The sequence below is a fragment of the Pristiophorus japonicus genome, chromosome 4 (assembly GCF_044704955.1).
Source record: "Pristiophorus japonicus isolate sPriJap1 chromosome 4, sPriJap1.hap1, whole genome shotgun sequence".
NCBI classification, from domain to species: domain Eukaryota; kingdom Metazoa; phylum Chordata; class Chondrichthyes; family Pristiophoridae; genus Pristiophorus; species Pristiophorus japonicus.
In genome coordinates, this window is record NC_091980.1 from 47,607,481 (window position 1) to 47,633,332 (window position 25,852).

Below are 25,852 nucleotides of genomic sequence, written 5' to 3' on the forward strand. Positions count from 1 at the left end.
ACGGGGATGCTCAGGGGAATGACGTAATGTGGAAGCACCTAATTTAAAGGGAGGGCGGGGAGCGAGCGAGCGACAGAGAGAAAGGGTAGAACTGCTGCAGTTTTCGCTCTCGCGGGCAAGCCAAGTCACTGCTCGAGGGGGAAGAAATTACTAGATTAACATGCCACATCCCGTGACTCTTTACGGACCGTCACCTTGGGGCTTTAGATTAGTAGGAGGCAAGGATTATAGTCAACCCTTAACAATCTCGCGGGTAAGCAACACGTCTCTCCAGCAGAAACTTATTTGGAACTTTTCTCTTCCAGCTATTTAATGGAGCGTTAGTGCGCATCACTTTTATTTCATGCATTGAAAATTATTTGCAAGATGGGAAACAAATTTGTAAAAGTGTTACTCGCATCAGAGTTGTTCAAATTCTTTATATTCCGCAATTCGTTTTTTTTTTGAAAAATAAAATCTATTAGGTTTGAGAGTGAAGTGGGAAAAGTTTTTTTTCCCCCTCACAACTGTTGTTGTGACCGACACGTGCCCCTCGCTGTCTTTTTTGTAATCATGTCTTTTTAATGAAGGTGCTCCCCGGTGGGAACTCCTCGCTCGATTGCTTTTCTAATGGGCATGCTGGTATTGTGGCTGTTTGCGCGCAGTCATGTCCTTTTGATCTGAGCTAATTTTACCGGCAACATGCACGTTTAATCAAACAATCGCACCTAATGTTATCTTGGAGGCTCTCTGCAAGGTCAACTTTGATTTACGCTAATCTCTTGTTTCAAAATCTAATAGAGTGGGCTTGTTCTGGTGAAATGAAAACTTGTTCTAAATGCTGACTCGGATTTCTCGAATGGTCCAGCGAGTTAATGCATCAAATAGACACCCACTATAGACCAGGACGGTCCAGTCTCGATAACTCTGCTGAGTTACTTGATGGCAGCGACTTGAATAGTGAAAAACTGATCAAGGAAACATTATTTCTGAAACTATTGTTTTTCTAATTGTGAATGCACTATTTGGGTGAAGGGGAAGAATTTAGAGAGGCAGGTTTAATTGAAAATGTATTTAGTAAATAATGCTGTATCCTGCTGTCTCAAATGGAATAATGGACATGTTAAGACTGGGGAGTTATAGTTCAGCATCACAGTTATAAATCCCATTCCCTTGGTTTCATTGTGTATTCTGTTTATATTTTGTTAAAATCAATGAAGTGAAATTTATTATTTGTACAAAGGATTTAAAGTAATTAGATTTTAATGGTGCATATATTCTTTTTGGTTTGGTTCCAATTTAGCTGAAGGCAGTTTGCTTGTTAGAAGATTTCCTGTATGCAATAGGTGCAAAAAATCATAATTACATGAGTATAATTTTGTTGTATCTGGTGCTCAAGGAAAGTTTTTAAGTCTATTGTGATACGGGTTTTGGTCAAATTGATTTTTTTTTCAAAGTTTTTGAAAGTTCTGTTTTTGTATGATGTCATGACAAGATATGAAAACTAAAAAAAATATCAAGTGTCCATTAATATCCAGAGTCTATTCAGATGTAGGCAGATCAAAAGCTTGTTCTGGTGTTGGTACTGGTTACAGAAATCCAAAGTTTATCTAGAATCTGGCTTGGTACCAATCTACACTGTACTGATACTTGTGTTAGTCCAGAGTGAAACCCAAGGCCAGATGAGAGCATTTGTACAATTAAAACAAAATGATAAATTATTGCTTTCAGAAATATTAAATTTAAATGTACTTTTTTTTTATATTCCCCCAAGCTTTGTATAACTGGGCAATACTGATAGTACATTGCCTTAAACTAAATCTTTCTACCCAAAGGATGTAATTATTTACATGGTCTATTTTGATTGCTACATATATTGCCATGGTGCCCATGTTTTCATTCAATTCCCTCCATGGGACCTATAACCTGAGCCATCATGTTTGATTTAACAATTTTGTGTCCACTGTGCATACATTTTTAATAACTTGCAATTAATGGACTGGCACAAAGGGAGACTTGTTACTCTTTGAAAGTGGATGCTGTCTGGAAAGAACTAGTAATCCTTTTTAGAAAATACTGGCTTTATTTTCTGCCATTAATAATGGTGCTCATGTCCTATATCTCCACTTTCACCACTATTAATTGTAAAACTATATTATAGCACTTGGGTGTGTGATTTATAATGACTAACTTGGGAACAGTGGGATACAAGAAATTGTTGCTCATAACAGCTTGCATTTAAATAGCACCTTTTTTAAAATGTAGGACAATGTCTTAATTTCAATGCAGTGCCTTAAGTCAGACAAAAAGTAAAAGTAGATAGAGAAGTGTGATGAAAAGCAAAATGAAGAGGTAGGTTTTAAGGAGAGTCCTGGAGGAGAGAGAAAGGTGAATTGTAGAGAGGGAATTCCAGAGCTTGGGGCTTAGACTGCTGAATGTATGGCTGCAAATGTTGAAGGGTGTGGAGAATGCACAAGAGGCCAGTGTTGGAGGAAGAGAGTTCTTAAATTTTGGGCAGTAAATAGACATCTAGGCATTGCTGGTCTTTTGGACATTGTCAGATGCTCAGCTGAGAGGTTAGAATCTGAGTGATAATGGACTAAATGGCCTTTTTGCATCTTTGAATCTTAAGCTCCCTACACTACAATAGGCCAGTTGCACTCAATCCACCCAAAATATTTGATCAGTTTAAAAAAAAAAAAAAAAAATCTCTTTAAACTCTAATGGATTTAAAAAAAAAGTTGCATTGAATTAAGTCAATATTGAAATTAAAATTAAATACAGGAGATAGAAATACTGCTCAGCTGGACAATAAACTCGATTGCTAGCATATTCTTAAACTTGTACTAACTTACATGGGTCACCTATTCATATTTGACTTGTTTTTAAATCCTTGACAGGTTTGTTCTGTTAACATATCAAGAATGGTGGGGTGAATTTGAAATGTGATCTCTTTAAATTGTATATTAAATATATATTTTTAACATGGGTTATATGGTGAAGTGGTATTTAGCCAAATCTTACAAAGTGTGTGTTTTTTTTTCCCCTGCTAGTAGTTGCCTTGTGTGTCTAAAATTAAGTAGCATTTCGAGAAGCTATTAAATCGGACTGACCCGAACCACAATTACAGCACTAGGTAGTGTGCACAGTACAGGTACTTAATGGCAGGACAACAAATGCTTGAACAAAATAGCTTTGTCTCAAACTAATGCTAAGGTGGTAGAGTAAATCCTTAGCAATTAGTTTTATGCAATTAAAATGAGACCTGGCATTAGCTAGAGCATGTCCAAACTGGAGCTTTGTCTGTTTTAAGTAAGTTTATTGGTCTTTCTGCGGTTCAGAGGTCAGAATTCCACAGATGGTGTTGTTACGTTCAGTTATTTGATAGCTGCTTTGTCTACATGATGTACGTTGAACAGTATTCACTAGGTTCCACAGTTCTCCTTTGTACAAATCTATCAATTGACATTTTTGTTGTGACTTTGTGACTGAATCACACTGATACCTTTGTCAAATTTAAGCTCTGTATGGAAGTACACAATACTCAACAGATGTGTCTTGTTTCCATTACCAGCTTTCTGGGTTGGGGTAGAGGATTTTCATGTACATGGGATTTTTGAAAAATTTTACTCCATGGAGAACTGCTTACTATGTGGTGTCTGAATATTGAGGTATAAATGTGGGAAGTAGGTTTACCATACTTCCCTTAAAATCATCCCAGTGTGAAAACTACCTTAGTGATTTTGGAACAGACATTGCACTGCCACCTGTAGGTCATTATTTCAGTAGGCTTTGGCTTTGGTCAGTCTTCCAGTTGACAATAAAAATTATACAAATAATCTTCCGGCTTTTGATTTGATTTGTAAAGTAGGTGCTTTGTATCATGCTGGCATAAATGTCTGAAGCTGATTGTCGAGAAATGTTCTGCATAAGCTGAACTAATGCAAACCCTGGGAGTGCAAGTGCTCTTGCATCAAATTGAATGTGATGGGATATTGAAAATTGAATGGGGCAAAGCTGTGTTGCTCAAAGATTCACCTGAACAACATGGGATTCCTGGGTAAAGAGCAATTATTGAAGTTGTTAAAGAAAACCACTGATAATAGGAAATATTGAACCATTAGCTTTTCAAACTCTAATTTCAATTCTGAAATTTGATGTGGTCTCTCAAAATAGACCAGAATTGTCTTGTTTATAATTTTTTTTAAAACGGGAACTCTGTCCTGATGAGTGGTCCTTTCTTCCACCTTTGGAACTATATAGAAAGTATAAAGATGGGATTTCTTTAAGTTAATAAGGAAACAGATTTAAAAAGTAAACTTGTATTCTTAGTTACAAATAGTGCAGTGATGTTTCACACTTAATTTACAATGGAGGAATCTATCTAGAGATGTTGTTACCTTGCTAGCTGCCACAGCACTGAAATTATCCTGACAAGTTATGAACAACTTTGTGTAATCATGGTGCATTAGGCTTCCTTGACCACTCTGCAGCCTTTGACATGGTCAACCACACCAAAACATCACTTCATTGCCCAGCTCAGTGGGACTGCCTCACTTGGTTCCACACCTGACCATAGCCAAAATATCTCCAGCAATGGCTTCTCTTCCCACCCCTGCCCCCTCCTTTCCCTCTTCTGCATGCTACCCTATGGTGATATCATCTGCAGACATGGGGTCAGCTTCCAAATCTATGCTGATGGCACCTTGCTCTACCTCTTGATTCTTCTGTCTTTATGATCTGCAATTTGCTCCAGCTAAACACTGATAAAACTGAGGCAATTGTCCTTGGCCCCTGCCACCAACTCTGTACCCTTGCCACTGATTCAATGCAGTCTCAAACGGAAGCAGACTGCATCGTGGTCTCCTGTTTAACCCTGAACAGAGATCTGGCCCCATAGTCTCTCCATCACACAGACCACCTACTTACCCCTCTATTACATCACCTGCCTTGGCCAATGTGGTGCTGAAACCCAAGTCTGTGCCTTTATCATGTCCAGGCTTCTCTCCTGTCCTCCACTCTAAATGTCAGCTCATCTGAAAATTTGCTACTGCTCATCCCTATCATTGCTGCCCTTGCATTGTCCCCAACACCACAAATTTAACATTTATTTCCTTCTATTTAAATTGCTTCATGGCTTTGCCTGTTGTTCTCTATGCATCTTCCCCTCCCTGAAATCTTCCTGTAATATACTTTCACCTAGTGGACTACTGTGGTAATGCAGCCATTGCTGTATATAAGGTCAGGTCACCTGACAAGTTCCTGAGGAGTTAAGAGCCATCTTGTAAAGTCTGTGTATTGAGGTCATAAAGAATACTTCACATTGGCGATGAAGGATAGAATTCCTCAATACCCTAGCTGAAATTTTTGTTGGTGAATGATTCAGCCAACTGACAAAGACTTTGAGGGTTTCTTTATTTTGAATAACTCAAAATCCAACATAAATTACAAGCACACTTGGCTGAACTGAAGAGTCTAAATAGCTGCACCTATGGGAATAATAGGGTGCTTGGGAGAGTTTTAAAACAAGAGACTTTCAGAGCATATGTGAAGCAGCTAGAAATACTATTTGCGGTAAAAAAGCATCAGTGATGTCCCCGATGATGAACCAGAACTGGGTGGTGGTGGTGGTGGTGGTGGTGGTGGTGGTGGTGGTGGAAAGAAAACTGGCTATTTTCCTGACTGAAGCAGGCCCCAAGGTGAATGAAACCCTGAAAAATGTGCTTGTTCCTGTCAAGCCAAAGGACACATCACTTACGGAGTTAGAACTGTAGTGCTGTTCTGAGACCCTGGAAATTGATGGAAGTTATTGTTTTGGAACATGAGATCAATTCATTGACAAAAGTATGAGTACATTGGATAGCTTCTTTAAAGCTATATTCACTCTTTTTGGAAACTTTCAGGACTGAGCATTGTGTGAGTGCTTTGTTTGTAGGGTGAAAAATGAAGCAATCAAAGTTGTTGACGACTCCTAACTTGACTTTTGATTCAGCTTGTCAGACAGCTATGTCAATGGATATAACTGACTAATATTCCTGAGAATTTCATGCCATTTCCAGTCATCAGACAACTGAAGTGAATCACCTGCAGGAAAAAGGCAGTTGGGCCCCAAGGCCTCAGCAACTGGCCAAGGTAACAATACATTGAAGTCATGCTATTGGTACCTAGGACAACACATTACCCAAAGTTTTACATATGTGAAATATAGAAACATAAAAAATAGGTGCAGGAGTAGGCCATTTGGCCTTCGAGCCTGCACCACCATTCAATAAGATCATGGCTGATCATTCTACTCAGTACCCATTTCCTGCTTTCTCTCCATACTCCTTGATCCCTTTAGACGTAAGGGCCATATCTAATTCCCTCCATACTCCTTGATCCATTTAGCTGTAAGGGCCATATCTAATTCCCTCTAAAGCCACACAAGTGCCAAGTAATGATTATCTAAAACAATTGAGTCTAACTATCGCCCCTTGACATTCAGCGGCATTACTATCGCTGAATACTCCACCCTCCACCATCAACATCCTGAGGGTCACCATTGACCAGAAACTTAACTGGACCAGCCACACACATACTGTGGCAACAAGAGCAGATCAGAGGCTGGATATTCTGCAGCGAGTGTCTCACCTCGTGACTCGCCAAAGCCTTTCCACCATCTACAAGGCACAAGTCAGGAGTGAGATGGAATACTCTCCACTTGTCTGGATGAGTGCAGCTCCAACAACACTCGCAACTCAACACCATCCAGGACAAAGCTGCCCACTTGATTGGCACCCCATCCACCACCTTAAACATTCACTCTGTCCATCACCGACGTACAGTGGCTGCAGTGTGTACCATCTACAAGATGCGCTGCAGCAGTCTTGGTTAATTCTTGCCACTGGACCAAGACCTAGTTCTGTCGAGCCCGTACGGTGGCTGGTGTACAACGGCCACCACACATTTAAAAAATCTACGCACAGGCATCTTCCACCCTTTAACATGTAGCTTAGGACCTGAAATATTAGGTCCTTCATTGAAACACCTGCAAACTCATCCCTTTTTGGCGTGGAAGCAAGTTATCCTCGATACGAGGGACTGCCTATGATGTTGTTGACGATGCACTGCAGCAACTCACCAAGGATTGTTCGGCAGCACCTCCCAAACCCACGACCTCTACCACCTAGAAGAACAACACCAACAGGCGCATGGGAACACTACCACTTCCACATTCCCTCCAAGTCGCACACCATCCTGACTTGGAAGTATATTGCTGTTCCTTCATCGTCGGTGGGTCAAAATCCTACAACTCCGTCCCCAACAGCACTGTGGGAGTATCTTCACCACACGGACTGCAGCGGTTCAAGAAGGCGGCTCACCACCATCTTCTCAAGGGCAATTAGGGATGGGCAATAAATGCTGGTTTGGCCAGTGACTCCCACATCCCATGAATGAATTTTTAAAGTATTTCCAGCATTTTCTGTTTGCTTCAAAGATAATTGGCAGAGCTGCTGCCTTGTGGGTCTGCACTGGAAGCAGGCAAGGCAGGTTCTGCGGGACTCCAGTTAATGGCAGCAGAACCTGCTGGTCTACAACTATTTTATTTGTGAACATTATCAAGTGCCCCCTGATTAAAGGGAAGTCACACTCCAAAAACCTTTTCAAGTGCTCCCCTTTTTTTTTTGATGACACTAGAAACACAAATTATACATGCCCCCTGGCTAAAAGGGGTGGGGCACTAAAACCGATAAACATAGACAAATTGAACTTTAAACATTAAGGATCAAATTAAAGTTTGGTTGCCGGGGGCAGTGATGCACTCCAGCCCCTCCAGCACCCACCTCTTGTGGAAGGCCGCGAGCGTACCAGTGAACACCGCATGCTCCATCTCCAGGGACACCCTGGCTTGGATATAACCGCAGAAAAGAGAGGCAGGCAGTCGGGCTGAACAACCCCCTCGACCGCCCACTGCCTGGACCGGGTGATGACCCCCTTGGCCATGCCCAGAGCAGTCCTACGAGGTGGCCTTCCGACCTTCCCGATCCCCACTGCACAGGGTGCCCAAAGATCAGGAGTGTGGGACTGAAGTGCAACCAGAATTTGAGGAGCAGCCCCTTCAGATATTGGAAGAGGCTGCAACCTCGCACACTCAATATGCACATGGAACACGGACTCCTCTAAACTGCAGAAATTACAAGCGTGTGGGAGCCTGTGAACCGACTTAAACTTATTGCACAGGACCCTCCAGGCAAAGTCCCCAATAAGTAGAGGGCGGACACCTGCATTGAGGACCCCTGCCACCTCTGGATGGCAAGATGGTGCACCACGGCGTGTCCGGATGGCAGACTAGGATGGCAACGTGGAGTGTGCAAGAGCAGCCTGTACAGGAATCCCCTCCGTGCAGAACTGAAGGGCATGGAGGGGATTTCCCGGAGGAGGCTCAAGTTGAGGCGCCAGGTCCCGAGGGAGGTTTCGGGGCTTGGCACCGATGAGCCTGCTAGTCTACAACTGCAGTTGTGGAATGAGACTCGTTAATCTCCTGAAGCGGCAGATCAACATGGACCATCACAAGTGAAACGCTTGGTGAATCCAGGTCCATGTTGTTGCATAAATTGTATAAATTCCTCAAGATCAATCCCCTCCCTTACACCAAGAGTTAAGGTTCATCCCATGATGAAAACATAGCAACATATGAACATTTGTGAAGGCAGAGCATTTCTTCAGGAAAACTGGGCATCTTGCAAAGGCACGCTGACTGAAGAGTAAACCAACTTTCAAGGCTAAGTAGAAATCCCCAGAGACTACATAGCATAGAAGAAAAGCAACAGAACAAGGAGGTTTTGGAGATGCATGTCGTCAGGAGCACAAGGGTTTCTCCCAGCAATTCTCAAAGTATTATCATCCACCTAGACATTGCAGAAACCAGGATACCCATGGAGATCGACACTGGTGCATCCATAAGTGTAGTACTGGAATTGCTATATCTTGCCAAATTGTGTGATTTCCTATTGGAGAAATCCAAGGTAGAGCTCTGAGACTACTCGAAGCAAATTTCTGTGGTAGGTCATATCAACGTACTGGTGAAATACAAGTATCACTTTATAGCTGGTCTCTTAGTGGTGGCAGGAGACTAGCCTGCTTTACTAGGAAGAAATGGGTTGGGATCACTGAAGCTGAATTGGAATGAGATTTGCATCGAAGGATGATGTCCAAGAAATATCCGAAGGTGTTCTGCAAAACGGGCAATCTGATCCAAGGTGAGTGTCAGGGTACAGAAGGATGCTAGACCAGTGTATTGCAAGCCACCTCCCATACCATATGCACTTGGAGAGTTGAACAAGAACTCGAGACCACAGACTGAACATTATCTCTAAGATGGATCTATGTAATTGGGCTACACCCATTGTTGTAACCAAGTTGGATGGTTGTGGGGTGATTAAGTAACCGTAAATCATGTTCTAGAGGGTACATTGCTAAATGTAGAAGATTTGTTCACAATGCTGACAGGTGGTCAGATCTTAGTTAGATCTTACAACGAGCTAGATGGAGTCCAAGTCATGCTTGACTATAAATACTTATCCTAGGCCTATATCAATTTAATAGGCTACAATTTGGAGTGTCTTCTGCCCCTGCCATATGCATAATGTATTGAATGAAGTACTCAAATGGCTAGAGAAGCAGAGTACAAGTAACTGCTCAAGTTATTTCAAAACTCAGTGGAGTACTTGAGGCAGAGTAGACAAGATGGTTTACACCCAACCAAAGGAAAGCTGGATGCAATAAGAAATGCACCCACTCCCAAGAATGTCACTGAACTTTGATCCTTTTATGGGAAGTTCCTGCCAAATTTGGCTACAGTGTTACATCCATTGAATGAACTATTGAAAAAACAGATCCATTGGATGTGGTCAGAAGAATGTGATGCAGCATTCAAGGAATGTAAAAGCCAATTAGTAGAGAGTACCATGTTAGTTCACTGGTTAATTCTTGCCACTGGACCAAGACCTAGCACTCGAGCCTGTGTGGTGGCTGGTGTGCAACAGCCACCACATGTTTAAAAAGAGAAAAATCCACACACAGGCATCTTCCACCCTATGCTGTGTAGTTCAGGACCTGGAGTATTTGGTCCTTCATTGAAACACCTGCAAACTCATTCCTTTTTGGCGTGGAAGCAAGTCATCCTCGATACGAGGGACCGCCTAATGATTTCACTGACCAATCTAAGGAGATCAAGCTAGCATGTGACTCCTCCGTATTCTGTTCTGGCAGTGATCTCCTGTACTACATAGTGGGGAGCAGAGGTTAATTGTGCTTGCTTCACATGCCAGTAAGTGTAATTTTGTGTAAATCGAAAGGAAAGCTTTGGCATTAATTTTTGGAGTCGGAGTTCCACAAATACTTGTGGTCATAAGTTTGCTATCATTATGGACCATAAGCCCCTGAGGAATCCCACATCCAAAATTCCCAGTTCCAACCTTAGTTGCAGCCCAAATGCAGAGATGGGCTTTGATTTGTCAGCATATGTATGACATTCAGTACAGATGATCAGCTGATCAGTAATGCTGATGCTATGTCCAGGTTGCATTCCCCATCACAAGTTACACCTGATAGTGAAGTGTTCTATTTTTCATACATTGGCAGTTCAACAATCACAGCTGAAGAGATTGGTAGAGCAACCAAATGTAACCCAATTATGTCAAGGTATATGATTACATTGCAAATGGCTGGCCAAACTAAGTATCAGATATTGATCCACACCTCATTCATAGGAATGAATGATCAGTGGATAAAGATTGTATCATGCAGGGTGCAAGAGTGGTTATACCAAATAAATTCGGGTCCAATCTATTAGACCTCCATGACTAGCACCTGGGAATGTGCTTGACCAAGAGTTTTGCATGCAGTTACTTATGGTGGCCAGGTCTTGATAAAGAGAGTACATTGTGTACAAATCAATCGGTAAGCAAGAAACCACCATATGTGTTTCCAATGTGGAAAATAACAAGTAACACTGGACCATTTGCAAAGATTATTTTCTTGTGGTCTCACAGAAGAAATTGTGGCTGATAATGGATCACAATTTTGTACAGTTCAGGAACAAATAGTGACTCATACCAAAGTTCCAATGTACCACCCTGCTTAAAATGGTGCAGCAGAGCGCATATTACAAATTGTAAAACATGCTCATCAAATAAATGTTGGATCCAGTTCCAAAGAAAAGCCTGTTGTCGTTGGACGGCAAATTGGCTAATTTTCTAATTACTTAATGTAACACTAGCAGAGTTTCTCAAGCAACAGCCACGAACCAGGTTCTTGTTGTTAAAGCCAAACTTGGCACAGTCCGTAGAAGAGAAACAATTAAGACCAGAGAATCGTAAGAGAAGTGTGAAATTAAATTGGGTGAGTGAAGAACCATCACCATAAATGGCTAGTGGTGAAGATATTTGGACAGGATGTTGATCATGGATAGTTTAGGTTTGTTCACATTGATATTTTACCTACAGATGTGGAAGTAGTTGAAAGTTAGAATGATTTGATTTCTGAGTCTTATTACAAGTAGGGTACCAGTAGCATATCCTACATCAAGTGTACTAGAATCAAATCCAAGAGAATGTCTGCTTGACTCAAACTTAAATTCTGACTAACAGTGTGAAGTTAGAGAATTCAAATGTAAATAAAGGGCATCTGTTGGAGGAAAACTCCTGGATCAGCCTAGAATGTGTCTAAGTTCAACACCATGTTTGGAAAGTTCTGAGTGAAGGTATCCTCTTTAACAGAAAACCTGTGGTTTAGTTTGTTTTTGTAAATATGGCAAAATAAGTCCATATATTTTATGTATAACCATGCAAGTTATGAATGTTATAATTACTATGCTATGGAAGGATAATATAGCTCCTCCTAGTGGTCTACTGTGGTAATGCAGCCGTTGCTGTATACAATAGGTCAGGTCATCTAATAAGTTCCTGAGTTAAAAGCCATCTTGTAAGATCAGTGTGTTGTGAGGTCAAAGAATATATCTGATCCTCTGACATCTTGGACATTTCTTTCCCACCCTTCACCTAACCATCGGCAGCCATACCTTCAGCTGCCAAGGTTGCACACTCTGGAATTACCTCCCTAAACCCACCCATCTCTTCCAATAAGAGCAGCCTTAAATCCCACCTCTTCAACCAAGCTTTTGGTCACTCCACCTAATCTCTCCTTTGGCTCAGCTTGCAGTTCTTTGTGCATCTGTGAAGCACCTTGGTTCATATTTTCTATATTAAAGGCACTATATAAATGTAACTTATTTGGAAACAGGCCATTCATCCCAACCAGTCCATATGTTTACTCTCCATGAGCAATAAATCTTTTTTTTTTGCTGTTTATAGTTTGTCACAAACTTGAGGTGTTTATTACTCTGCCTTCCAAAGGCAAAGGTCTCGTGTAGACATACTGAAATAATGAGGATTCCCTGCTTAATCCCTGGATATGCTATTGACCTAATTATTGAACAGGTAAAGGTAAAGGCCAAGTCATGAGTGACAATTTGCCTATTGGAATGTTTGAAATGCTGAAACTTTTTAAAAAAAAAAAAAATCTATAATGAAGACCCAGTAATGTGACCTAGCCACATGTTAACCATGATCATACCTTGAAGATATATTGACTATGGGGTATGGTGTAGATTTACCAGGATGATGCAGGCTGATGGGGTTAATAGATTGCATAAACTCCAGGATTTAAATTCCCTGGCTTTCAGCAGGTTGAGGGGGTGATCTAATTGGTGTTTAAAATGGTAAAGGGATTTGATAGGGTTAATATGGAGAAGCTATTTCCTCAAGTGGCATTCCAGAACAAGCAGGAACTTAATGTAAAGCTAGACACTTGGAAGTGAAATCGGAATGCACTTCAACACACACACACTCCTGGAACTCTAGAACTGTCACCACCAAAAAGGCTATGGATGCTGGGTCAGTTGAAATTTTCAAGGCTTGAGATCAATAGATTATTGTTAGGCAAGGGTGTTGAGGGTTATGGAGCAAAGGAGGGTAAATTGAGTGGAGGTACAGATCAGCCATGGTCTAGAATGGCAGAACAGATTCATGGGGTTCAATGGGCTACTCCTGTAGCCCCAAGATGTCTAAATTAAGTAGCCTATCAATATTAATGTACAAGAAAATGCACTGATCTGGACTTTAACTTGAGATTTTAATAAGGATATTTGAAAATTGTTGGTACATAACTTTACTCGTGCAGTAACTTTTTTTTCTGTCTTAAAATCCAAAGTTTAAGGATTTATGTTGAGAAAAAAAAAATGAACTTTTATAAATGGGTTTATTTTGTTAGATGTAGTCTTGGTGCACTGGAATTAAGTTAAATTGTGCTATGTGATGTGGTACAGACTCTCTCTAATCAAATACTTGAGGTTTAATCCTCATTTAATGAGTTGCCTAATTTCAGGATGGCAGTTGAGTACTACAACTGGGGGAGGCAGGGGAGGAAAGGTGGTGGTCAGGATTCCTGCTAATCACTGTTCAGTGAACTGCTGGAAAGTTTGTTTGTAGACTTTGAATATAGGACTAGGCTCAGCCACAATAATGAACATTCACTGTCAGGGTTCCTATAATAGTGGGCTCCTTGGATGAGGTACTAGAAAGCCACTGGTACTAATGAAACCAACTCTAGCATAAGTAAATACTTTTAGAAGATTGAAGGAAATTGGATAGGCTTTGCCTGCCTGGAGTATTTATTTCTGTAGCATTTATACACTGGAAATTGCCCAAACACTTTTTTTAATGAAAAACTGGGTTATGCCTGAATTTGTCCTAAACATTGACTAGCTTAGACTGAGAATGCAATGTTGGGGAGGCACTGTGCAGAGAATAGTGACTTCCTTGCAGGGAAGGAATACTTTAGAACTAATTGCCCTATTTTTGCTTGTATACATCTCTCATTAGTGAACTCTAGTATCATTTGGCAGAAGCCCACAAGTAGCTGTGCAGGCCATCCTCTTGTTCAAGAAAAGAATGTCTATGGAAAGACTGAGGTCAAATTATAAATATAGATTTTTGTTATGTACCTTTTTGAATTTATAAAATGTCAGTTATCTAGCTTGTGATTTGGAGGCAATTGGGCAGAATTTCTGTGCCAGTCTGCTATCCAGCAACCCATGATGGAATTAATATGTTTAAATGGAACTGTAAATTAGCAGGAGTTGTTGCAGTTAGAAGTAGCAGAATCAGAGGAAAGTCATTGAGCAGTTAAAGCATGGAGGGAAAGGCAAAGAGTCTACTGATTCTGAAACCTCAAAATTGAATTCTTCAAACTTGCAGCATCAAGAATATAAATAAAGCTGGAAATCATAACATCTGGTGCATGCATGTAAACTATGGCAACACCATATAAACATGCAACCACTCATGGTTGGTAACTTCTGAACCACTACTCTTCTTGCATAGGCTTCCAATTCCTAATCTTCATGATTAAATAGCAAAAACAGCCATTTTCTACTGAATAGCTGGAAACACACACTGGTCAGGCAGCATCTGTGAAGAGAGAAACAGACTTAACAGTCTAAATTTTGCTGGGGCTGGACATATTGCAGTGTGCCCCATTAGTTACACATTTCCCTCCGTTTAGCTCACATTTTCTATCCTGCAAGTTGGTGGAAGTGTGGACAGTTTAAAATTCTAAAAATCTCCAATTTACTATCTGTAGGCATGAGACCCCAAACTTCAAATTATTCCCTTTTCTGGACCGGACTGGTTGAGTGGCATTGCACGAACATGGATTTCTTTTTTTTAAAAAGGTATCCACACTGTTAGTTAAAAGCCTTAACTTCCTGCAGCAAGTATAATTGGCAACTAATGCGCAAATACAGAAATTTCATGAAACTCAAAGGTTGAGGATGAGCGGCTGTTCTTGAGACTAACGATGGAGCGGAGCAAATCTAGAAATTTGTGGCGATTCGCAACTCGTTTTGTATCTCTTGCTCACAACTTGCTGGACAACTTATGCTTTAATAACTACATGCACATTAAACTCCATTATTTTCCTGGCAAATCCTGTGCTATTCTAATGAAGAAAAATAAAACATTTTTTCCTGTACATAGTAATTACATTTTATAGCTTTTACAGTTAAGTCCCATTTTTAATATCCCAATTGATCTATTTTCCACCTGGAGAAGAGTGTAGCCAAACCAAAGGATCATAAAGCATACAATGATGTACTTGCTTATGACAAGTGGAACAAGTGTTTGCAAAAGCTGTTCTGGTTAACTTAAAACCACGAGTGTTAAGAATTAAGTTTACATTTGTCATGTGTTTAACTCATTTTTCAATTAATTTTTTTTCTGTCTGCTTATTTGAGAATTTTCTGCCTTGTCACATCTGTATTTGGAGTCTTTCCATGCTCCTGTTCAGAGTACTGCAATGTTTGAAAATGATACAAGATGACACAAGTTTGCTGGAAGCTGATTCTGTTTTTCCCCAATGTTATCATTGAGGCAGGCGATTAATTAATTAAATCTTCTTTTTAAAAAATTGCCCTCCCAGCAGTATAATTCTACTTTCTGAATATTTTGTTTTGGGTTAACAAGCATGTTTCCTACAGCATTTCTTCAGCAAAATCTGATGCACCAGAAATCTGAATAGTGTGATGTGCATTGTCTACAAGCTTATTACTCCAGCATGCAGCACCAGCGTTCTGAAGTAAAACATCTGTTTTACCAGCTACTACTAAGCTTGCTACAGTTGTAAAGTAACAATTAAACAAAACCAGAGCAGCTTACGTCAGTATTATTTATTTATTTTTTAAAAACTGATTTAACATTGAGTTCAAGAGAATATTTTGTACAGTTCATTTGTTTAGTAATTATTGATTTAACCAATGATGTAACCCAGCACTGGCCTAGAAACAGCACCAGTTACTGCACTAGTGACATTTGCATTCTTCACACAATCTGTCCTGAGTGAGATTGTCAAATTTGTACTGAATTATGGACAGTTTGTGTTGTGGAGCCCGTATTAGCTGGGAATAGGGCTAATCTGCTGAGACTCATGTCACGTATGACACTTTATAGCTAGCAGAGAGACTTTCATTACAGTAATCTTGGCTGGATTCACCACTTGGTTTGAAAGAAATGCTGTACTATCCAAATTACCTAACTTCAAACTGGAAATCCACTCAGAACTTTTTAGAAAATGATAAATTATTCAAAGGAATTGTAATTAAGGTTAATTGAAAGATTTGTTTAAAACTGTGTATACTGATGACCCAATCTGGCTTGGAGCCATTCACCCAAGTTGCTTCAGTGCGCTACCGATTTTTGTAACTATTCATTCAGCAGCCTCAGACCTTGTCTTTAATTCCTCCAAGCCAATTCCCCAAATAAACTACTTGCGGCTTGAGTTTAAAAATTGTAATGAACACAAATCGAAAAAATACAGGGTCGTTCACAGTTCTGGTAAGGACAATACGGTGATACAGCGTGTAGCACATAATGGCTGGACACGAGCTGCCCATCTCCGTTAACCCTCAAAACGTGTCACTGCCGAAGCCACGCTTGCCTTGAAGGAGGAATAATCAGTAAGTCGGATCATTCTGAGCCAGTATTGTGCAACTCCAGCTGGCCAATGATATTGGTTGGCAACAGATGCTTCAGGCACTGCCAGATAAATTCTGGTCTGGGAGGGTACCAGTGGTGCATTGGGTGAGTGTGTTGGATCTCTAGCTTTCTCCCATTATCAAAATTTTGACCGGGTTGGTGGTGGTTTGGGGTGGGCTGGATGCTTTGTGCTGACACAACAGACCAAGACAAGAATAGTGGGGTGATGCCTACCAGCAATATCCGCCCGAAGGTACATGGCCGCGCACCAATGGTGAGGTCCCCACAGGCCATTCTCCAGCTCCTGCCACTGGAAGACTGCGCACGCACTGCCGTATAGCAAATTCAAAGGGCCGGTGCGGAGAGGGAGTTAGAGGGCATATTGACCACCAGCTACATAAAGCTAATGGAATATCTCTGATTCTGTATTTCTTGAAATCCACGGATCGTTTGCTTGTATGCAGCTGACCACCGAAGCTGAGGCAATTCCTAATCAATCGTATTGATTACTGGTAGGAAAGCGGTAACAGTGTAATGGCTGTACTTGATTGGGGGGGGGGGGGGGAACTATCTTAGTCTAAGCGTCCCGTGCACGCTCTTGCCCCCCCCCACAAAACACAAAAAAATCACGTGGCACAATGCTGCTCCTGAAAGTCCGACATGGATATATCAGGGCTATTATAAATGGCATCATAACCCCAAACTCCAGGATTTAATTGCCTGGGTTATGGGAAGTCCCGCCCAGAAGTGATAGGTCTTGAAGAATTTCAGCCCACCCTCTCTAAAAGGGTGCAGATAGCTACCCTAATGGCTCAATGGGGAAAGAACCATCCGGTATGTTGTGCTGCTAATCATTCAGAAAAGGAAAGTTCCCAGTCCAATGCCTGAACGTTAGTCTATCTAGGCTGGATTGGTGGTTGAAGTAGGGAAAATTGACCTTGGTTCCCGGTGGTGGTGTTAGAGGTTTTTTAAAGGATAAAATTGGGCTTGTTTTTGATTCCCTTCCCTTTCTCTTCTTCCCCCCCCCCCTTAACCATTGGATCTTCATTGACCAGGTTCATACACAAAGATTAGCACTCGTGTGTCAGAACACCTAATGGTGCTATAATCTATCCTGAATTTCTACCTTGAAGGGACAGGCTGTATGGGGAGATATTCAAGTAGGGAAAGTGTTTTAAGAGTAAATAGTGTGATCTTTCAAACACAAAATATATCCTTTTAAATGGCTTTGAGGACACAAATTTAAAATTGCATCATGTATGTTTTCTGTCTTTGAACCTACTCTAAAATTAAGAAGCAAATAATTGTGTGCAATGTCTCTTCCAGGCCTGCAAATTGAAGATGTTTTCTTTTGGCTGAATTATGATTTTCTACTGAAATTTGCAATTGGTATGTGTCTGGAGCAGAACTCTGACTACAGCTGAAATTTCCCAGAAGTGGTTGCAGTTAGCACATTGGTGTGGAATTCATCATCTGAATTGTACAGCTGCATTAATCACTGGAGAACAGCTATGGCATGATGTGTTTAGAAGCATGATCCTTACTGGATTTCCGGAGAGACAACTCTAGCCTAAGCGGCTTTTCACAAAATTAATTCTATCTTATGTTCTTCATTCTTGTAATGAAATCAAAGTTGCTTTTATTTCTATAAATGACAATAGACGTTCATCATATCACTTCTAAATTGCTGGGATCTAATCATCTGTGAAGTAATGGTTTTTGAGACCTTTTTTAATGAGAATTCTAGTTTCCCCTCCCCCCCCCCCACTGCAAATAGTCTGACCTTGCTTTATTTGGAGAGGTCAACTTGTGCATACATATGTAGCCTCTTTGCATTGTCAGTGGCAAGGCACTTTGGCTGCATGAGTGGCCCTCAAATGTAGGCAGATTTTTTTTTTTTGCTAGATGCTTTTTATGCCCCACAGTCTTTGGAAAAAGTTGAAATTTAACAAAATATTGCTCCCTATGCAACCACTTGCCCTTAAATGGCTGTATCCCTTTTAAAATTAATCCAATCCCAGCAGTTCTGTGATGCACAAATCCTGCTGTATCTCCCTCATGCCTAGTCCAGTGGCTGGAAGATCTACACTTGTCTCAATTCTTTGCTACATTCTTTTTCTCTTTTTTTCCATGTAGACAGTGATTTGTGTAGGCAGTGATTTGTGCTGTCACCTCGTATCTTTGCCCAAGTGACCATAGTTTTGTGAAACCTGGGGCAGTGAATGTCAGTAGACTATTTGACTGGGGTATTGTCATAGATGATTCTGACCTTGAATTTGCAGCAGTTTCTTCTCCTCTTAGGCAGTCCCCTGGAGTCAAGAATGACTTGCTTCCATACTAATGAGTTCAAACATGACTAAGACCAATGCGGGATCTACAGTCTGTCGCAGGTGGTGGGTGGGGTGCCTGGGTTGTCCTGCGCTCTTCCGCAATTTGTGCTTGGCTTTCGCGTGCTCCCGACAGAGATTGAGTGTTCTGTGCCTTCCAGGATGCTTCTCCTCCACGGAGTGGTCTTCGGCTAGGGATTCCCAGGTGTTGGGGATGTTGCACTTTTTCAAGGAGGATTTAAGGGTGTCCTAGAAGTGTTTTCTCTGCCCTCCTGGGACTCGCTTGCCGTGTCGGAGCTCTGAGTAGTTTGTTTCGAGAGTTAAGTATTGGGCATGCTGACAACGTGGCCTGTTCATCGGAGCTGGTCAATGCTTCAATGTTGGCCTGAGCAAGAACACTGACGGTGTGCCTATCCTGCCAGTGGATTTGCAGGATTTTGTGAAGGCAGCATTGGTATTATGTCTCCAGTGCTTTGAGGTGCCTACTGTATATAGTCCATGTCTCTGAAATATATAGGAGGGTGGGTATCCCTACTGCTCTGCATTCAATGAGTTTGGTGCTGGATTTGAGATCCTGGTCTTTGAACACTCCCTCAGGTGACCAAAGGCTGCACTGGCCCACTGAAGGTGGTGTTGGACTTTGTTATCGATGTCTGTCCTTGTTGACAGTAGGTTCCCAAGGTATGTAAAGTGGTTTACATTGTCCACGGTCTCGTCATGGATCTTGATGATCAGGAGTGTTGTGGTGGGGGAATATTGGTAGAGAACCTTTTGTCTTACTGATGTTTAATGTAAGGCCCAGGCTCTCGTACTGTTCAGTGAAGGTGTTGACACTGCTTTGGAGTTTGACCTCAGTGTGCACAAATGCAAGTGTTGTCTGCATATTGTAATTCAATGAGAGGTTGGAACAACCTTTGGATCTGGACTGGAGGCGACGGAAGTTGAACAGTTTCCTGTTTGTCCTGTAGATTAGCTCCACTCCAGCGGGGAGCTTGTTGAGGGTGAGATGGAGCATTACAGCGAGGAAGAGTGTTGGTGTGATGACAACCTTGCTTGACCCCAGTCTGCTTGTGTATTGGTCTGTGGTGGATCTTTTGGTAAGGATCACTGCTTGCATGTCATTGTGAAGTAGGTGGAGGAGGCTGCAGCAGTTATAGTATGGAGTGGAAATGCTTTCTCTTTCCCCCATCCTGGGAATACTGAAGCAAATTCAACATGGGGCTTTCCTGATCTGTGTGGATCTGTACCTTCCAGAGTGCACTTAACCACTGAATCAGCAGCGGAAATCCTTTTTCAAGTGTCTAAATAATAGAATGTGGTTTATAAACCAATGTCAGTTATGGGACTTTTCTATAGAAATCCCCAGGTAATTCACTGCATAAAAATAATTAGTTGTGTAAAGCACAGATGTTTCAACATGTGCTGTATAAATGTGGTTAATAACGAGATTCATTATTGGTCATCAGTAATGTTCAGTATTCTGAGTGACTGAAATTGCCCCTTCCCTTAAGGCCTGTTATCAGCGGCCACGCTGCGGAGTGGAATGGCCGGCAAATTTTTATGGACTGGCTGCCATTTTGAAAATTCTGCTTCTGCGGTATCTTGGCAGTGACTGACCCTCCCTCCACCCCTCCACCCCTCCACCCCTCCACCCCTCCACCCCTCCACCCCTCCACCCCTCCACCCCTCCACCCCTCCACCCCTCCACCCCTCCACCCCTCCACCCCTCCACCCCTCCACCCCTAATGTGTCATGTGCCAATATACCGATATGTCGTATCCCCCTCCCTCTGACAATTATTATGCCCCTGGGCTCAGCCGGGTTGCCACCAGGCAGCCTAGTACCACCTCTTGGGTGCAAGGCCACTGGCCCAGCTGAAGTGGACCTAACTGCAATAATGGCAGCGGCTCTCCCCTTTTTGAAATGAAGGGGAGCGATGTGGTGACATGCTAATGGGATGACATCAACTGTGCTACACTGATGAATGACAGCGGTGGACGTCTGCCCGCCCTCAATTTCTGCCCCTTTAGTGTGCGATCTTACACTCTCCGCCACACTTCTGCCCCCATTATGACTGACTTCCGGGTCACTGGAGAAAAAAAAAGCCAAAGAGCGGAATTTTGTTCGAGGCCACCTCATCAACCGTGCCGGTAAAAACATCTGAAACTGGGTAGGTGCACCACATTTCCAGCAATAGGCAATTTCAGCCCCTAAATATATCATATATATATAATGACATTTATATGACACTATATATAATTGGTTTTGCTCCTTGTTACTCTTCAGTGCTGAGCGGAAGGTCATTGAAGGCAATTTCAAACAGTTATCATTAAGACATCGGTCAACTACTAAATTTAATACATAAATTATTTGTACAGTGAATGTTGCTATCCCTGCTCGAAAGGGATTGTAGTGCCATGTTATGAGTGACGATAGGAGAACCCTTTATTTTGAGCAGGTTTCCTTAGTTTGGATTTATTGGGTTGTATTCCTATCTTTTGAGTTGCACTTTGTGTGGATGCACACTAGGTGTGTGCAAGTGTGCCAGCTCACTTGCAGCATTTTTTTTAACATAGGATTTACGGCACAAACAGGTCATTTGTCCCAACCAATCCATTCCGGTGTTTATGCTCCACTCGAGCCTTCTCCTGACTTTCCTCATCTAATTCTGTCGGCATAACACTCTATTCCCTTCTTCCCTCATAATTATCTAGCCTCTCCTTAAATGCCTCCATGGTAGCAAGTACCACATTCTCACCATGCTCTGGGTAAAGGAGTTTTTTCTGATTTGGTGACCATCTTTTACTTGCCTCTAGTAATGCTCTTCCCCACAGGCGCGCGCTCTCTCTCTTTTTTTTTTTCTCTCTCGCTTCACAATTTTAAAGTCCTCAATTAGGTCACCCCTCAACCTTTTTTCCAAGTGAGACCCAGGACTGGAAATCATCAGCCTTCTGCCGTGTTTGTCGGTGGTATTTTGCCGTTTGGATTGAAAACGGTGCGGTGGAAAATTCCCTGAAGTGTTCTAGTGGTTTTGAAATACCGTTGGGGAGCAGGCTGCCGGTGCGCAAGACTAGAAAGTGTTTTCACCCGAGTTTGGCCACAGCGGTGACTCGTCGATGGGCTCCAAAAAAAAGCCAAGAAAAAACATGTCAGTATAGCCCTTGGAATGACGGTAGGTATGAGAACTTGCAAAAAAAGGCAAGGTACCCTAGGCCCAACTCATTGGTATCGAAGAAAAGTTGCGGTTTCTGCCACGAATTTTGGTGCAACACTGTTTTCCCCGCCCTTGCAAGGTGGATTTTTTTCCTGAATCTTCTGCCTCAATCATAGTGCAGTCATGCCGGATTTTTGGGCGGCAAAAAAACAGCCATGACCAAAACTGAATTTCCAGCCTTTCCTGACTGGTATGCCCTCGCATCTCTGGTATCATCCTTGTAAATATTCTCTGAACCCTCTCCAGTGCCTCTATCCTTTTTTAATTTGGCGACCTGAATTGTACACTGTACTCAAGTGTGGTCTAACCAAGGTTCAATACAAGTTTAGCAAAACGTCACTACTTTTCAATTCTATTCCTCTAGAAATAAACTCTAGTGCCTGGTTTGCTTTATTTATGGCCTTGTTTACCTATGTCGCTACTTTGTGATTTATGTATTTGTCTCCTACCCCACCCAGACTCCTGCATTCAATTAATAAATAACCTCATCTTCCTACCAAAATGTAATACCTCATTTGTGTTGAATTTCATTTGCCAATTATATGCCATTTTGCAAGTTTATTCTCTCTAGCATTAGTCACCTGTATCCTATCCTATACTAATTTGCACTTCTCCATCTGTCTTTGCTCACCTTTATAGAACATAAATAGGAACAGGAGTAGGCCATTTGGCCCCTAGAGCCTGCTTAGTCATTCAATTAGATCATGGCTGGTCTGATCTTAGCCTCAACTCCACTTCCCTGCCTGCTTCCCATAACTCTCGACTCCCTTATTGTTCAAAAATCTATCTACTTCCACCTTAAATATATTCAATGACCCAGCCTCAACAGCCCTGGGGCAGGCAATTCCAAAGATTCACTACCCCAGAAAGAAGAAATGTCTCTTTTAAATGGGCAACCCCTTTTTCTGAAATTATGATCCCTAGTTCTAGATTTCCCCCATGAGGGTAAACATCTCTCTATCTACCCTGTCAAGCCCCCTCAGAATCTTATACTTTTCAATTAGATCACCTGTCATTCTTCTATACATCAATGATTTTAGATGAAGGAATTGGGAGTAATATCTCCAAGTTTGCAGATGAAACTAAACTGGGTGGCGGTGTGAGCTATGAGGAGGATGCTAAGAGGCTGCAGGGTGACTTGGACAGGTTAGGTGAGTGGGCAAATGCATAGCAGATGCAGTATAATGTGGATAAATGAAGTTATCCACTTTGGCAAAAACATGAAGGCCAAAATATTATCTGAATGGTGGCAGATTAGGAAAAGGGGAGGTGCAATGAAACCTGGGTGTCATGGTACATCATTTAAGGTTGGTAGGCAGGTGCAGCAGGCAGTGAAGGCAAATGTCATGTTGGCCTTCATAGCTAGGGGATTTGAGTATAGGAGCAGGGAAGTTTTGCTGCAGCTGTACAGGGCCTTGGTGAGACCACACCTAGAATATTGTGTTCAGTTTTGGTCTCCTAATCAGAGGAAGGATATTCTTGCTATTGAGGAAATGCAGCAAAGGTTCACCAGACTGATTCCCAGGATGGCAGGACTGACATGAGACTGGATTGACTGGGCCTGTATTCACTGGCGTTTAGAAGGATGAGAGGGGATCTCATAGAAACATGTAACATTCTGATGGGATTGGACAGGTTGGATGCAGGAAGAATGTTCCTGATGTTGGGGGTCCAGAACCAGGGAACATAATCTAAGGATAAGGGGTAAGCCATTTAGGACTGAGATGAGAAGAAACTTCACTGAGTTGTTAACCTGTGGAATTCCCTACCGCAGAGAGTTGTTGATGCCAGTTCATTGGATATATTCAAGAGGGAGTTAGATATGGCCCTTACGGCTAAAGGGATCAAGGGGTATGGAGAGAAAGTATGAAAGGGGTACTGAGGTGAGTGATCAGCCATGATCTTATTGAATGGCGGTGCAGGCTCGACAGGCTGAATGGCTGCCTCCTGCACCTATTTTTCTATGTTTCTATGTCTCTAAACTCCAATGAGTATAGGCTCAACCTTAAGACAACCCCCTTCTCCGAAATCCACCTTCTGAACCTTTGAACTTCCTCCAATGCAAGTCTATCCCTTCATAAATGAGATCAAAACTGTATGCAGTACTCTACGTGTGGTCTTACCAATGCCCTGTACAGTTGTAGCAGGACTTCCCTACTTTTATTCTCCACCCCCTTGCAGTAAAGGCCAACATTCCATTTTCTTAATTACTTGCTGTACCTGCATGTTAAGAGTTTCATGTACAAGGACCCCCAAATCCCTCTACCGCAACATTTTGTAATATCTCCTTTTCAATAATTTGCTTTTATTTTTCCTACCAAAGTGGATAACCTCACATTTTCCCACATTGTACTCCATCTGCCAATTTTTTGCCCACTCAGCCTATCTATATCCCTTTGCTGATTCTTTGCATCCTCCTCATTATTTTCCCACTTATCTTTGTATCATCAGCAATTTGACTACATTACACTCTCTCTTCATCCAAGTCATTAATATAGATTGCAAATAGTTGAGGTTCCAGCATTGATTCCTGTGGCACCCCACTTGTTAGTTTGCCAACCTGAAAATGACCCATTTATCCCAACTGTTTTCTGTTAATTACCCAATCCCCTCTCCATGCTAAAATATTACCCCAACCCTGTGAGCTCTTACCTTGTGCAGTAACCTTTTATGTAACACCTTATCAAATGCCTTCTGGAAGTCCAAATACACATCTACTGGTTCCCCTTTATCCACCCTGCTTGTTACATCTTCCAAGAACTCCAGCAAATTTGTCAAACATTATTTCATTGACTCCCTATTGCCAATATATCCATTTTAAAAATCCTTGTTCTCACCACCTACTCCCTCTGTCCCCATCTTTGCAATCTCCAGCATGTATAATCCACCATGCAACTTTCATTCTATTGACTTAATGATGCCTTGGAACTGCCATTTCCTTTGCTCCACCTTCAGGCATAGTGCCTTCAATTATCTCACTGACACTACTGTCCCTACAACCCTTGCCTCCCTTCAAGTGCCCCCTCAAAGCCTACTTTTTTGATCTTGCTACCTTTCCTCCTGCCATTGCTTAATGTCCATTTATTTTCACCTCTGAAATGCTTTGGGGCTTTTTATTATGTTAAAGTTGGTTATATATTTTTAAGTGGTGCTTGTTATCTTCCTTATTTCTTCTACAATCATTGCCCTGCTCTTGCCACTTGTGATATTTATCTAGTCAAACAATTCATAGAGCAAACTTTGGTTAGCATAAGTGTGCAGAAGCAGGGGACTGATATTCTGAACAATGTTGGTTTATTGAAGGGTCATGAACTGTCAGAATTTGATAAGTATGCTGCTAAACATGTGATATTACTTTAGGGTATGATTTTGTGTGTGGTTCTAAAGTGCTATGCGTACATACCTATTATCTGTTAACTATTCATTTGGTCTACAACCCTCATTCTAACTGGACCGTTAGAAATGTAGGACATTAGTTGTCTTCCTTTTTGTGCTCAATTATACATTTAACTAATTTTGAGTCTTGCATTTTTCTGGTAAGTGCATTAAAGAAAGTGAGATCAGTTTTACATTGTGTATAACTAACTTTTATCTTTGTAAAACCAGATTGCAAGGTCTGTTTAGAAGTTAACTGCAGATAAATCTTCCATGTTTTCAGCTTCAGTACAAATGTTAATTGCTGGTGGAGAAATATTTAGAACACCTTCACAAGGCATTTCAGGAAATTAAGCACTCTGACTGGTGCATTGTGGATAGAAGGA

At 41.6% G+C, this 25,852-nt stretch overlaps 1 protein-coding gene across 1 annotated transcript in view; it reads left to right on the forward strand.

Moving 5' to 3' along the window:
• Positions 1–89: 89 nt before the first annotated feature.
• LOC139262891 (PDZ and LIM domain protein 4-like) overlaps positions 90–25,852 on the forward strand; it is a 156,642-nt gene continuing 130,879 nt past the window's right edge. The window contains exon 1 of the mRNA XM_070878146.1: positions 90–253. Coding sequence (XP_070734247.1) covers positions 161–253 — 93 coding nt within the window. The 5' untranslated portion in view covers positions 90–160. The remainder of the gene's footprint in view (positions 254–25,852) is intronic.